At 47.3% G+C, this 14066-nt stretch overlaps 1 protein-coding gene across 11 annotated transcripts in view; it reads left to right on the top strand.

The window, feature by feature from the left end:
• The window catches only part of Mapkap1 (MAPK associated protein 1), a 216661-nt gene that overhangs the window by 199656 nt on the left and 2939 nt on the right, over positions 1 to 14066 (top strand). For 10 of the 11 annotated variants that reach the window (XM_042274816.2, XM_006988721.4, XM_016007181.3 and 7 more), the window contains one exon: positions 11746 to 11843. The exons of the other annotated variant lie outside the window; for it this stretch is intronic. In XM_042274816.2, coding sequence (XP_042130750.1) covers positions 11746 to 11843 — 98 coding nt within the window. The remainder of the gene's footprint in view (positions 1 to 11745; positions 11844 to 14066) is intronic. 11 annotated transcript variants of the gene reach the window in all.

The following is a 14066-nucleotide window of genomic DNA, read 5'->3' as shown; positions in this document are numbered from 1 at the left end:
AGGGTTACATCAAGCCGTGAGACTCGGGAGATCATGGGGCCTGCTCAGAGTCTACCTACCACAGTGAGAGAGCTGGCAGGCAGCATCTGAGTGAGTCACACTGAAGCCAGTGGTGAGGGAGAGCGGAGGCCGGCAGCTCCGCACTCTCCCATAGGTCTCGGGAAACAAAACGCCTCTCAGAGTTTGATCTAAAATATCAAACCACCAATCTTGGAAGCCCTGCAATGGATAACCAGGGTAAATACAAAGAAAACCACATCAAGTCACATCATAATCAAATTTCTGAGACCCGGTGATAAAGAGAAAAATCTGAAAAGCAGCCGAGGAAAGCAGCTGTGCACATGGCAGAGCCATGACAGGAGTGATGGCCGACTTCCGTCAGAAGCAGCGCTGGCCAGAAGACAATAAAGGAGCAGCTCTAACACACTGAAGTAATAGCTGTCCAAAGTCTGAATTTTCCCAATGCTCCTTAGACGAAGGGAAAATAAGGACATTCCAGAGAGTCAGAAAGTGAAAGAGTCTGTCCCCACCAAACCCCAGCAAAGGACTGTGGAGGGGAGGGAAAACTCCAGGTAGAGCCCAGCTCTCCACAGAGAAGCCCCTCGAGCTGCTGCCTTAGGGCAGGAGCACAGTCGGAGCCAGCCCGCCACCTGTCTCCGGCAGCCTGAGATAAACACGGTTCTTAGGGTGATGGTTTGAGTTAATGAGGGGGAACACGAACTTAAATGGTTGTTCAGTAAATTATCTCTTCATCCTTTCTTGCTATATCCCCTCAAAGGTCGGCCAAATGTATTCCATTACTATATGTTGAATTTTGTGCAAAGAAGGTGGAACATATTTTTGTGCTCTGGTATATCTATAATATATTTTTAATTTTGCCACGAAGTCTGGACTATCTGCTCTCTGGCTCTTTATAGAAGAAGTTTGTCTCCAAAGATGAAAGTGAAAAGACAAAGGGACCCTTTCATCTATCAGGCAGTCCTGGAGCTTCCCAGCTGTCACCTGACTTGCAGCAGTGCTCTGGAGAGCCCGAGGTCTGCTGGACTTCATCTTGTGCTGGCAGACTTGCGGACAGATACTCCCTTCTGGAAGTGAGTGGCCTGGGGCTGCACAAGAGTGCCAACAGAGGCTGTGTCCTCCCTTTGCTATGGAGGCGGCTGTGCCTTCCCATGGAAGTCTGGCCCTAGCCTCGATGCAGTCTAGAGCAGTGGTTCTCAACCTGGGGGTCGCAACCCCTTTGGCAAAGCTCTAATCTCCAGAAATATTTACATTACAATTCAAAGCAGTAACAAAATTACGGTTATGAAGTAGTAGCAAAAAATAACTTTATGGTTGGGGGTCACCACAACATGAGGAACTATATTAAGGGGGCTCAGTTTTAGGAAGGTTGAAAACCTCTGGGCTAGAGAGTTATTTTGTAACAAATTTCAAACCATGATTGGTTTTCTGGATTTTTCTCTAGAGCTTGTTAAGTGCAGGAAGTTAGAATAGAGGAGAGAGTCACCAGTTAAATAGTAAAGCATGGGAGAGGGGCAGCTGCCAAGAGTAGGTCCCAGAGTAACATTGGATCTGTAGGTGGAGGAAGCCCAGTGCCTTTCAGTGCTACCTTTGACTACATCGTGAATAGGAGGCTAGGCTGAGCTACACGAGACCCTGTCTCAAAAGACCAAGGGATGGGACTGGAGAGATGGCTCAGAGGTTAAGAGCACCGACTGCTCCTCCAGAGGTCCTGAGTTCAATTCCCAGCAACCACATGGTGGCTCACAACCATCTGTAATGAGATCTGGCATCCTCTCCTGTATACATAATAAATAAATAAATCTTTAAAAAAAAAAAAAAAAGACCAAGGGAGGGGTGGGGTCTAAGGAGAGATAATAAGCACAGAGCCTGTGTAGTCTGGAGAAAATCATGATATTCAGTACTTCTACATATGAACATGGTAAAAATAGTAATTTCTGGGCTAGGGGAATGGCTTAGTGTGTAAGAATGTTTGCTGTGCAGGCAAAATGACCTTAAGTTCAAATGCCCGGCATTAAAAACTGTATGACTGCATGTGTGCCTGTACCAGAACTGCGGGAGGCAGAGCCAGGAGGATCTCTGGGGCCTGCTGGCAACCAGTCTAGCTCCAGATTCATTGAGAGACCCTTTTTCAAGGGGATAGCCAGAGAGTGAACAAGCAGGCGTTGAGGGCCATTTATAGTCACGAGTTTTTCTGTGTTTCAGCAGCTGCTCCCAAATAACCACAAAGAAGCTTAATGTTAATTATAAATGCTCAGCCAATAGCTTAGGCTTGCTACTAACTAGCTCTTACAAATTGAATTAACCCATATTTCTTATCTAAGTTCTACCACGTGACTCATGGCTAGTTACCTCATTTTGTATGCATCCTGCTTCCTCTGGGTCTGGCTCAAGACTCCTGTGACTCTGCCCTCCTTCTTCCCAGCATACTCTCTGCCCCAAAAATCTTGCATAGCCACCAGCCAATCAGCTTTTTATTAACAATGAGAGTAATACATATTTACAGTGTAGAAATATTGTTCCACAGCATTTCCCCCTTTTTGTCTAATTAAAAAGGAAGGTTTTAACTTTAGCATAGCAAAATTATATATAACAAAAACAGTTGAAACATGGTGTCCTCTGGCCTCCACATCAAGCATGGACAGGTGTACACACACACACACACACACACACACACACACACACACACACTGATTTTAGGTAGTTTCCTTTCCTCTTACTGGAGGAAAAGTGCATAATATGGGATTTTAATGCTTAAAATAGATAGGAGTATTTTGCACAATAGTTACCAAACTCTATACTAGAGAGGTTTGGTGTTAGCATTTAACCTCCCACAGAACCCATGTAAACTCTGGTTTGTCACAAAGTCAGGGCCCTCAAAGAAGGGAATTTCCAGAGACTGGATGTGTTTCTTGCTTCTTTTAAGAAGCTTAAAAAAAAAAAATCAAACACTGCTTGATTGTTGAGCTCCTATAGTATTTGCTGAAAGAATATAGACACAAGGAGAATCATTCAAAGGCCTAATGAACCATTACTTGTTTCTTGATACTCTGTTTCTTTTTGTGTTACTGGGGATTAAAACACAGAGCCTGTGCTCTCTAGGCATTTGCTCCACTGTTGAACTACAGACCCCAACGGTGATTCTTAGCTCATTTCCTGAAGTCCATGGGTTTGTGCCTGGGAGTGGAGCACTTGCCCCAGGGAAAAGCACTTGTCCAACTGTTTGAGTTGCTAGCTGAACTAGCCATTTTTACTGGAAAACAACTAACAAACTGATTGTGAAAACTTGAGCCCTTGGTAAGCTGTTTTCTTAAAAGCCAAGTGAACCTGCTAGTTGAGCAGAAAGAAGTGCCTGTGCTGTATCCCAGTCACGAGAGCCAGACGCCTCAGATCAAAATTATCACCTTTGAACACTCGTGTCTATTTCTGAGAACTTGGCTTCTCACTGCTTCTAGACTTTTCTAATGCAGTCAGTAGTGCTAAAACATGACTTCTGTCATACTGCATAAGGACAGGCATTGGGAATGTTTTCCAAGCTGCTGTGTGATGCTACAAACCCAGGCAAGGTGGGCATACACCCAGAGGACTCTCTGTCCGCATCCCCAGAGGGAGGAGCCTGCATACCCATGCTTACTGCTGCACTGTGCACATCAGCCAGGACGCCCATCGCAGAGGAACCCATATGGAAAATGGAGACTATACACAATGGGATTTTGTATAGCTCTAAAGAAAGGAATTGTGATATTTATAGGAAAAGAGATGGAAATAGTAATTATTAGGATAAGCAAAATAAGCCAGATTCATACAGACAGGCATTCCATAAGTTTTTCTCTCATTTGCAAATTCTAGATTTATTTTCTATATGTGTATATCCATATGTAAGGATGTGGCTGTAGGTCATAAGACTGAAAAGGGAGCCTTAGGAGGTGATGGCCTCTTAAGGGAGGAGGAGTCGGTGGAAAATGAGAATGTGTTGATATGACATGAAGGCAGAAGGAGGGTCATAGGGGAGCAGAGACTAGCAGGAACAGGTGGGCAGTGGGGATATGGGACAGTCAACAAATCAAAGTGTCTGTACAGATCCCATAATGAAACCCATCACTTTTTAATCAGTTTTTAAAGACCGATAATGTTTTTTTGGGGGGGGGTTGTTTGTTTGTTTGTTTTGTTGTTGTTGCTTTGGGTTTTTTTGTTGTTGTTATTTTTTAAGACAAGAAGGAAAATTTTTTCAACATTTAAGACCAACCAAGAGGGGTTTCGTTGTTGTTTTGGTTGGTTCATTGATTGGCTGGTTTGACACAGACAGGGTCTTACTACGTAGCCCTGGCTGGTTAGAGGTATACACCACCACATCTGGCCTCTAACCAGTGGATTTTAATATAACAGTACATAAAAATTACTAATGAGAGTTTATGTTCTGTATTACAACTAACCTAAAGACACACACACACACACACACACACACACACACTTACCAGGGTTAGTGTGAACATGAGTGAGCTATGCTGCTTGGACTGTAGGTTGCGCATACTGTAGAGTGCTCTCCTAGCGTTCATGAGGCCTTGGTTCAATGTGAAGCACATTATATACTCAAATGACAATGGCCTAATGTAGCCTAATATAATAAAAGTAAAATAATGTTTCTAAAACCTGCTTACTAAACTTTTGGGGTAATATAAAGGTTTTTCAATTTAAAAATATTTATGTTAGCTTGTGAGCTTAATTATATTTTTAATGAATAAATTTGTTTTAAATTTCTCAGTTTTAGCTTCTAGCATAATAAAAATTAATAGCTATAATCCATATAAGCTGAAACTTTAGGTTCCTCTGTAATGTTTAGGATTATAAAGGGATCCTAAGACCAAAAAGTTTGAGAATTAGGATGTAAGATCTTGAAAAACATATTTAAATGCTTAGAGTTGAAGGATGGCAGCCAGGAAACAAAGTATGGGGAGCATTAAAGAGGGGGTGATGGATCCAGACCTGGTAGGTGCTGGTGGTGTTTGGATGGATTTGAGACATAGCCGCAAGCTCTGTAGCCCAGGCTGGCCTCAAACTCCACATAGTCCTCCTGCCTTGCCTCCTGAGAGCTGGGATTATAGGGATGGGCCACCAGCCCAGGTAGATGGTTGGACCTGGAGAAGACAGGATCAATGAGGACATAGTCAAGATCTGGGTGAGAGTGTGGCCACAGGCCAGAGAGGGCTGGACATGTAAGAACTGGCCAGGGATGAGTCCTAGGCTTGGTGTGCAGCGACACCTCCTGCTATACCAGAAGAGCTTTCACTTGAAGGAAGGATGGAGCATTTGTGTATTATTTTGTCTTTTCTTTCTAGGGTCATAATTTATTATCCAGATTAAATATTGCATGATGAGCTGACTTTAACTTCTCTAGGCATGAGGACTTAACAGACACCTCAGAATCCATTGTGTTGGTTGCACAGCTGTTTATATTGGACCCAGACCTGAAGTATAAGACCATCAAAGCCATGCCTTCAAATGTGGCCAGGACACAGTTTTTCCTACTGTGAGAGTGGAAAAGTTAATACTTCTTTTTATTTTATTATTTTTTTTACATTTTTTTTTTTGGAGACAGAGTTTCTCTGTGTAGCTTTCTTTTTATTTTTTATTATGTTTTGTTTTGCTTTTGTTTGTTTGTTTGTTTGTTTGTTTGTTTGTTTGTTTTGAGACAGGGTTTCTTTGTGTAGTTTTGGAGCCTGTCCTGGAACTCACTCTGTAGCCCAGGCTGGCCTCAAACTCACAGCTCTGCCTCCCGAGTGCTGGGATTAAAGGCATGCGCCACCACCACCTGGCCTTAATACTTCTTATTTTAAATACAAGTGAAACTGGAAATGGGCATCAATTTCTGGACTTGCAGTTCTGACTGATCATGAGTTCAGTCTGCCAATATCACAACTTCCATGGCCAGTGCTTTTCAGTATGCATAGCTACCCCTCTTCCCAGCCAGAAGTGATCCTCCCCCATGTGTCCAGCAGATACAGTGACTCAGCTCTCTGCCTTTAAAGGGAGATGCATGTGGTGTGAAGACCACAACTCAACCCCTGGGAACCCCTGATACCTGGAGAAGGGTCTGAGGCAGACACCCCTGCTCCATCGTCAAAGTGTGAGTCAGAGTACTCACAGGATCCATGCAGAAGCTAAGTAGGTCAAATGCAACCCATGTGTCAGAGGGCAGAGGTCACTGTGCTCTGGTTCCTCTCTCACTATAGTGTGCTCAGCTGGCAACTCAAGCTGAGGCCAGAGAACAGCCAGAACTACAGAAAACAAGCATTGTCTTGGACACTTCAATCTCAGCACTCAGAACATAGAGGCAGGGGGATCAGGAACTCATAGCTAGCTGCAACTACATAGCAAGTTTGAGGCTAGCCTAGGCTACATGAAACTCTGTCTCAAAACAAAATAAATAGAGGCAGCGAGTGCTGTGCCCAAAAGAAAGTGTGCTACTGTCCATTTCCCCAAGAAGTCCAGTGTGGTTTTATATGCCCTTCTAGACAAGAGAGATTAGAGAAGGTCTAGCCCCAGAAGCAGAGTGTTTCTGTCTGTTCTGCCATAAAGAGACTGAGAACCCAATAGCCTCCTTTATGGTACTGTTATTTCCTAAGTAGCCAAGGTGCCAGCAGAGCCCCAGAGTGAGGCATAGTTCTTATCGCTGGCTGGGGTGATATGCAGCCATTGAAAGAGAAGTTACAGAGACTAGCACAGTAGATGGACTGTAACAAAGGGTTAAGTTAAAAAAACAAAACTAGCCAGGCATTGGTGGCCCACACCTGTAATCCCAGCACTCAGAGGCAGAGGCAGGCTGAACTCTGAGTTAGAGGCCAACCTGGTCTACAGTGAGTTCCAGGCCAGTCAGGGCTACACAGAGAAACCCTGTCTTGAACAAAACAAAACAAAACCTCAGATTTCAGTAAAGCATGTGAAAACATGGAGATGGCTAGAAAAGCCCCTATGGGTGTTACTGTGCTGTATTGCTGGAGTTAAGAGGTAAAATATGGAGGTTTTTCCTTTGTCTTCTGAATTTTGAGCAATTTTAGTATTTTTATAATTCCTGTAATTGAAAAGGAATGAAAGAGATCCCCGCTCATTTTGGTGTTCTCGGCAAGTGTGGCACCAGGAGTTTTAGGCAGAGGTGGCTGTGAGCTGATACCAAGTGTCATCCTGTTGGTCTGACAGGTATGTCAGCAGAGACCCCTCCCACTCCAGGAGCACTTCCCTGCACAGCAGGATCTAAGTGGCTGCCCCATCCTGAGACAGCAGCAGCCTTGTCTTAGTGAAACTAGAAGCAGAAGACACATTACAACAGAAGGCTCACCGTCTCTGCTCCTAAGAGCTGTGCTGTAATCACCCTCTTACTGCTCGGGTCCATCTTCTCTGGTTCACTTTGAAACTGTGTGAATGTAGAGACACATTTACATACGCAGGGTTCCATTTCAATATTCAGAGCAAATGTAGAGTCTCAGTAGCTCCCCCAGGCATGTGACCAGTGCCAAGAGGCCACATTTACCCCATTATGCTGCATGTTATTCCTATGGTGTGTAAAGGCAAGTTGGCTCAGAAAAGGCCCAATTAAAAACAAAACCTTCAAAAGTGTGTTCCCCGGACAGCAGTTCTGTCAGTTATTAGAGTCACCCTCACTGAGCCCTTCTTCCAGTTAGGAGGTTGCAAGCTAGAATCGTGTCTCTGTGATAATGTGCTGAGACCACAGGCGGCTAGGACTGCAGCCCACATCAACTTTGGGCTTGAGGTCTGACTCTGGGGTGCCTGCCTTCTGCAGCATCTCAGGCCTCTGTTTTGCTTCATTTCCAAGTGGAGTTTAATGCTTCAAACTAACTTGAATGCTAGATTTCCATGAGTAGTGTTTCCTCAGCTGATATTTTTACAGAGACAGCATGCAGCTGTGGCTTACCCCTTTCTATGAAAACTGGTGGTTTTCTTTGAATTTCCAAGGGTGACCTGTCTACCTGGTCCCTAATGCTCATGCCTTATGGGCTGCCACTCTCATTTGGTGCCATTTCCCCCCTTGCTCAGGGTAGGCATTGAGTTGCTATGGCAACAAAGGATGCAAGAGCAGACTTCTCAGTCCCAGCTCTGATATCAGTGAGTCCTTCGCAGTCACCTGCGGTGAAAGTTCACCATGTAGCACAAATCATTTCTGTTTCATTGACAGATCTGTGTCAGTCAGTGTGTCACACTTCACATGCACAGGTGGGAACTAGATGGCACTGCCAAGTGTGAATTCTGTTGACTCTGCTGTCCAAGTCTGCCCACCGTGGCCTTCTCTCAAGTCAGCATCCATTCTGCCCTCTCCAGCTCAGTGCCACATGGACAGCCACCTGGCCACTAAACTCTAGGAACCCTAGGGAAGCACCCCAAATACAATTTTCTATGTATGCCACTCCCCTGTTTCAGTCCCACTAGTGGCCCCATCAGCTGTTACATCCAGGCCTTGCCAGTCCCTCTGGCCTGCCCACTGTGAACCTGGTCTGCTCTGACTCCCTTCAGAGCTAGTTTTCCAACACTATGTGCCTTCCTTACCCAGCATCCTTTGTCATCCATAAAAACCGCCCTGAGGGCCCTTCCCCATTACCAGACAAGGCACCTTACCTCTGTATCTCCATGACATCCTCTGTAGTTAGGACCCTCCTAACAATGTCACACTTGATCCCACTCATTTCCCTGTCCCTTGCCTTACTGGTCCTCTGGCAGAATCTGGGACAGCAAAGCCTGGAAACTGGAGTGAGGGGCCTCCAGGCCGAACCTCTTAGAGGCAAATCACCCCTTGTCCTGCAGTTCAGCATGGGTAAAAATCTGACCACTGTCCTTGGCCTGTGCTTGGACCCCAGGCTCTGTCTGGCCCATGGCTGCTTGCTGTGGCTACCCACCAGCCTCAACTCAGTTACAGATGGTTAGCTCGAGTCTGGGGTTGCTCAAGAACGCACAGCACTGTGTCAGGGCCCTCCCTATTCCCCTCAGTAGGGTGACTGCTTCCACTGCCAAGGGCAAGCGGTCAAGCCCAGGAGAGTGGGCCCTTCATCATTCCCACCTGTGCACCCTCCCACCCCCCACCCCCCAGTTAGACACTGGAGTGAGAACTGGGAACAGGCAAGGGAAACACATATTCTAAAAACAACAAAAAGAAGTGTCGGGGTCCAGGGGTTAAGGCCTCTGGTCATTGAGATCTGGCTAACAATGACTTGTTTTTACACCCAACTCCTGTGCAGACAAGCCCAGGCTTCCCTCTGTGAGCCCACAGTTGACATGCTGCGTGGTGCTGCAGTCCCCAGTCTCAGGCCTGTGCACTGCACTTCACATGTCCTCTGTGATTTTGACTCTGCTGAAACTACAGGACATTTTTAATAATGTCTCAGCTCCTCAAGTATGCCACCGGCATCTTGAGAGTTTGTCAGTGACAGGCGGAAGCAGGTGGTGTAGACGGTGCAGGAGATCACTTATCAGAGTGGTCAGTGAACCCCGAAGCTTCAGGTCTGCAGGCCTCCCTAAGACCTTCTGGTCCATTCTAGCCCCAGGCCATGATGTCTGTGTCATGGCCAGGTGTCCACAGTAAGGGCTCCTAGGGGAGTGTTTCTGTTTGTCCTTCACAGCCCTGTGTCCTTTGTAGATAGGTCTGCTTGGTCACAGCATGGCCAACAAATGTCTCTGCATTGTTCTTCCACAAGATGATGTCACCAAGACTCTAACACTGAAAGAGGGAGACAGAACTGAGAGTTCACTTCCCTATCAAAAACAAGCCATTTATACATTAATGGAATGATTAGTTTCCCAGTCAAAAATTCTTACATTTTAGAGCCACAATTTCAAATCAAGCCTAATGTGTCAAGTAACTAAAAGTGAAGGGTTTTTTTTTTTTAAAAGAAATTATTAGCTATTTTTTTCAGTATAGGATTTATAGTCCCAATTAGTATCTTGTAATGATGTTTCCAGGATAAAATACCAGCAGCTCAACTTTTCTGGCCACAAATGTACAGCATATATCAGTTTATTTTTGGAGATCTGAAAAATTAGCTACTGTAAATAAAGTCCCCAGAAGACTTCTCCGGGAAGGAGAGGAGCTTACAGTAATGTGGGTGACATGTTACTAATTAATAACGTGACCAGCCACTGCTTCAATTACAAGGACAGCAGATGAGGAGGCCTAGTGGGTTTGTGTGGCCTGGGGAAGCTGAGAGGAAGAGCCTGGGCTGGGGCCTGCAGGCCTCTGTGTCACGTGCCCAGAGCTCTTGGGCTGGCAGATCCCGTGAGCAGGACCGTGTCTTCAGTGCACCTTTGGTTGCCATTGGAAACCAGCATCAAGACAACTGGAGAAGAAGGAAGAGCTGCCTGGAAGGGCACTGGGTCTCGCAGGTCCCAAGGCCAGCCATGTGTAGACCAACTGGGAAGTCTCCCCTAGTGTAGCTGGAGAGTTTTCTCTCTGGTCCGGCCAAGCCCTGGCAGTCCGACAGCCCACTTATAAAATAAACACACAGACACTTATATTATTTAAACTGTTTGGCCTAATGGCTTAGGCTTCTAGCTATCTAGTTCTTACATCTTGAATTAATCCATTTCTATAAATCTATACCTTGCCACGTGGCTCATGGCTTACCGGCATCTTCACATGCTGCTTGTCATGGCGGCGGCTGGCAGTGTCTCCCTCTGCCTTCCTGTTCTCTCAATTCTCCTCTCTGTTAGTTCTGCCTATACTTCCTGCTGGGCCACTGGCCAATCAGTGTTTTGTTTATTGACCAATCAGAGCAACAAATTTGACATACAGACCATCCCACAGCACCCTAAGGCTGAGGCCAGGAACCCCAGAGTCTCCTCTTAGCTTGCCCTTCTGAAGGTCACACTTACTGGCATCTCTGGCTCCAATTAGAATTGGGGACCTGTCTGGCATGTGTGTGCCATCAAGTTCAGAAAAGATTATAGACAGCTACAGGCAGGCAAAACAAGAACCAGCTCTGACAGCCATGTACAGTGGGATGGCAACACAGGAGGAGCATCCAGGAGACACCAGAACTCTCCTGTGCATGTCATGGTGAAGGATGTTTCGGGGCCCATACAGCATAGGCTGGGCATGGGATGGCATGAGGCTGGACCGAGCAACAGCCAAGAAGTGAGGTCATTAACTAAAGGGGTTGGTTGGAAGGGAGTGGGAAGCATTTAAATCCAGGTGGATGGCACTGTAAGGTTGGCTGTGTGTTGTCTACAGAACAGCACTCCACCCCATTCTTGCATGGCCTTTAGGAGCAGTGTTCATGCAGGACCGCCAGACCAAGCTGCCCCCTAGCAGGAGCCAGAGCTTGGGAAAGGCAGGCAGCTGCTGCTGCTGCTGCTGCTGCTGCTCGTTCCTGTTAGCTTACTCAGTTTAAGCTAACGGGAAGTCACTTGGCTTGCAGAGTAATTCTTGGGGTGAATTGGCCTTCTGCCTTCAAGATACCAGTGCTTTGGTACTGACCCTATAAAAACAGTACGTTAGGAAGGCCCTCCTGGGGTACACCCCTCAGCGTTGTACAGAGGGGACCTGGACTGTGAGTCTTCATCGTCTGCCTTAGATGGATTTCATCCATTCTGTGATGAAAAACCCAGCCATCCTAGGGAACATTGCCGTCCAACCTCCACGTGCTCTTGCTCATATCTGGACCAGGGAGGACACACGGGGTACCCCACCTTCCATGGTGACTCACCAGGACCCTCCCCTCTCTCCAGGTCACGCAGTATTTAAGCTCACGTATTTAAGCAGTCATGACTATAAGCACCTCTACTTCGAGTCTGATGCAGCCACAGTCAGTGAAATCGTGCTCAAGGTGAGTCCAGTGTGGCCTTTAACCCAGGGGTGGGAGGGTGGGGTTCCACCTGGGCTAGTCTCAGGCCCAGCCACACCAGCCTTAGCCAAAGCCAGACTCTCCAGCTTCCTTCCAGCCCCAACGGCCTGGTTCTTCCTCTGGGTTCTTTACCTTTCATGCACCACTTACTTGCCCAGCCACTGTCAGGAGCCCCTTGAGGCTCAGGCGCCAGCCGAGGAGACCATAGCTTTGAATCACTGAAGGTGATTTTCCGGACCTGTTGAGAGCATGGCCAACTGGGGCTGGCCTGGTAGGAGTCAGCTCATTCACCAGGCTCCTCCCCTTTGTCAAGCTAGCGCTCCAGCTGTCTCAGCAATGGCTACTCTGTCCCTAGGGAGCTCTGCCTCACCAGGGGAGACAGACCGAAGTAGACATTACAGTGCGATACTGACAGTCACAGAGCCGCTATGTGGGTCTATAACGGGAAGCTGGCTGACATTGCCTGGGTGAACAGGCAGATTCACAGCAGCCTGGGAAGGGGCCAGGCAGCAAGCTGGGTTGCCAAGAGGCTACATCCACATCATGGGTCGTGTTGATTCAGGAGCTCTATCTAGGGCAGGACCTGGGGTTGGCCCCCTTCTCTGAAGCACCCTGTGCCACTCAGGCTTCTGATCTCTGTGGCATAAAGCCAACCAGAATGCCTCCTTTCCCCAGGTAAATCCTACACAGTTTAACAAGTAGAAGAAACAGAGCTGAGGAGCGAGAAGGAAGAGGATCCCCTGCCCTGTGCTCGGTGGCCCTGACTGGTCACCTTATACCTCTGGCTTCGGTTCCCTGTTTGTGAGGTGACCATCAGGGTATCTCCATTGCCCCCACCTGCAAGGGACTGCTCAGGTGTCAAGTAAACCAGACGAGATTCCTGGCCCCTCTGGATCACTCTCTCATGAGAGTGGCAGGAGCTGAGCTCCCCTCAGAGTTCCCATTGAATCTCGGCAAGTGTGAGGTGGGCCCAGGAAGGTGTCCCCATTGCCTGCATGAACAAAAAACCCAGAGGAAAGGGGCCCTTGCTAGGACGGTGACTCTGGTACGTCGGCAGAACCAGAGATTAACAGTAGATGTGGCCAGTTCTGAAGTGTGTGCTTGCTGTCCCCAAAATGCCCTGGCTTGACATGAATACAGCAGTTCAAAGACCTCACGGCCACCTGAGAAATGTAAAGGATAAAGCTTCTGGGAGGACAGTTGAGGACCAGACACAGTGTCATGAGCAGATGGGGAAGGTCGCAGGCCACGCTGACCAGAGCCCCCAGGGGACCAGGGTGAGGATAGCACCCACTCAGCAGACTCCCAGCAAGCCAAGAGTTACTTGGCAGGCCACCACAAGACCGTCCAAGGAGCTTGTGCTAGGTGTTCAGAAGTGGGTAAAAAATACCGCAGTCCCCCACTTCATCAAGGCCTGGACTTATTTTTATGGCAAGCATTAAAATATTCAAGTCTTGAGAAGGCTTCTAGTAAAATTATAATCCTGTGTTTGACATCAGAATACTTTTCACAAGAGCAGATTGATGACAGAAACACAGGTTTATGACCTGAGTATGAGACTGGAAGATCAAGTACAGAGAGATCATTTTACAGGACAGCGCGCTCCCTCAGTGCAGACGCCTCTCTGCAGAGCCCCCCACCCCCGGGCTGCCTCCTCCCCTGTAATGCCTGTGTGTGTCTCAGGATGTTTGTAGATGGCGCATCATCGCGCACCTCAGAGGGCTTCATCCCAGAACCTGACCGGCTCACAGCTAGTGACCATGGTCCTGAGGGCTCAGTCTCACTACCCCTGCCCCGCTCTCAGAGGCTCAACTCCAGCTTTTCCGACATTCCCTTCACATGTGTATCCAGGGCTGTATGAGCTTTGTACCTGAGCTTGGTTACCAAGGCCCTGGCCGGAATGTTAAATCAGGGGCTCTCTAGGGTTCATCTCAGACTCAGGTGACATGTCAAGAGCTTAAATGAGAGTTTAGACCAAAATTAAGAGCCAAAGGCTAGTGCCAGTGTGGCCGTCACAGAGGCTTTCTGTAGGACGATGAAGGAACCCCCCAGTAGAGGCTGAATACAGCTACACCTAGGGTGTCTCATGTGCCATATCTTATCTCACCCTCCCAACTTTTCTCACAGTGTAGACATCATTGTCCCCATTTAATAGATGAGTAGATAGAGGCCCAAAGTCTCAGCGCGTGGGCAGAGCCTCACTGG

The sequence above is a fragment of the Peromyscus maniculatus genome, chromosome 4, assembly GCF_049852395.1.
Source record: "Peromyscus maniculatus bairdii isolate BWxNUB_F1_BW_parent chromosome 4, HU_Pman_BW_mat_3.1, whole genome shotgun sequence".
NCBI classification, from domain to species: domain Eukaryota; kingdom Metazoa; phylum Chordata; class Mammalia; order Rodentia; family Cricetidae; genus Peromyscus; species Peromyscus maniculatus.
Note: the sequence above shows the minus strand (reverse complement) of the source record. Positions and strands in the feature narration are given on the sequence as shown.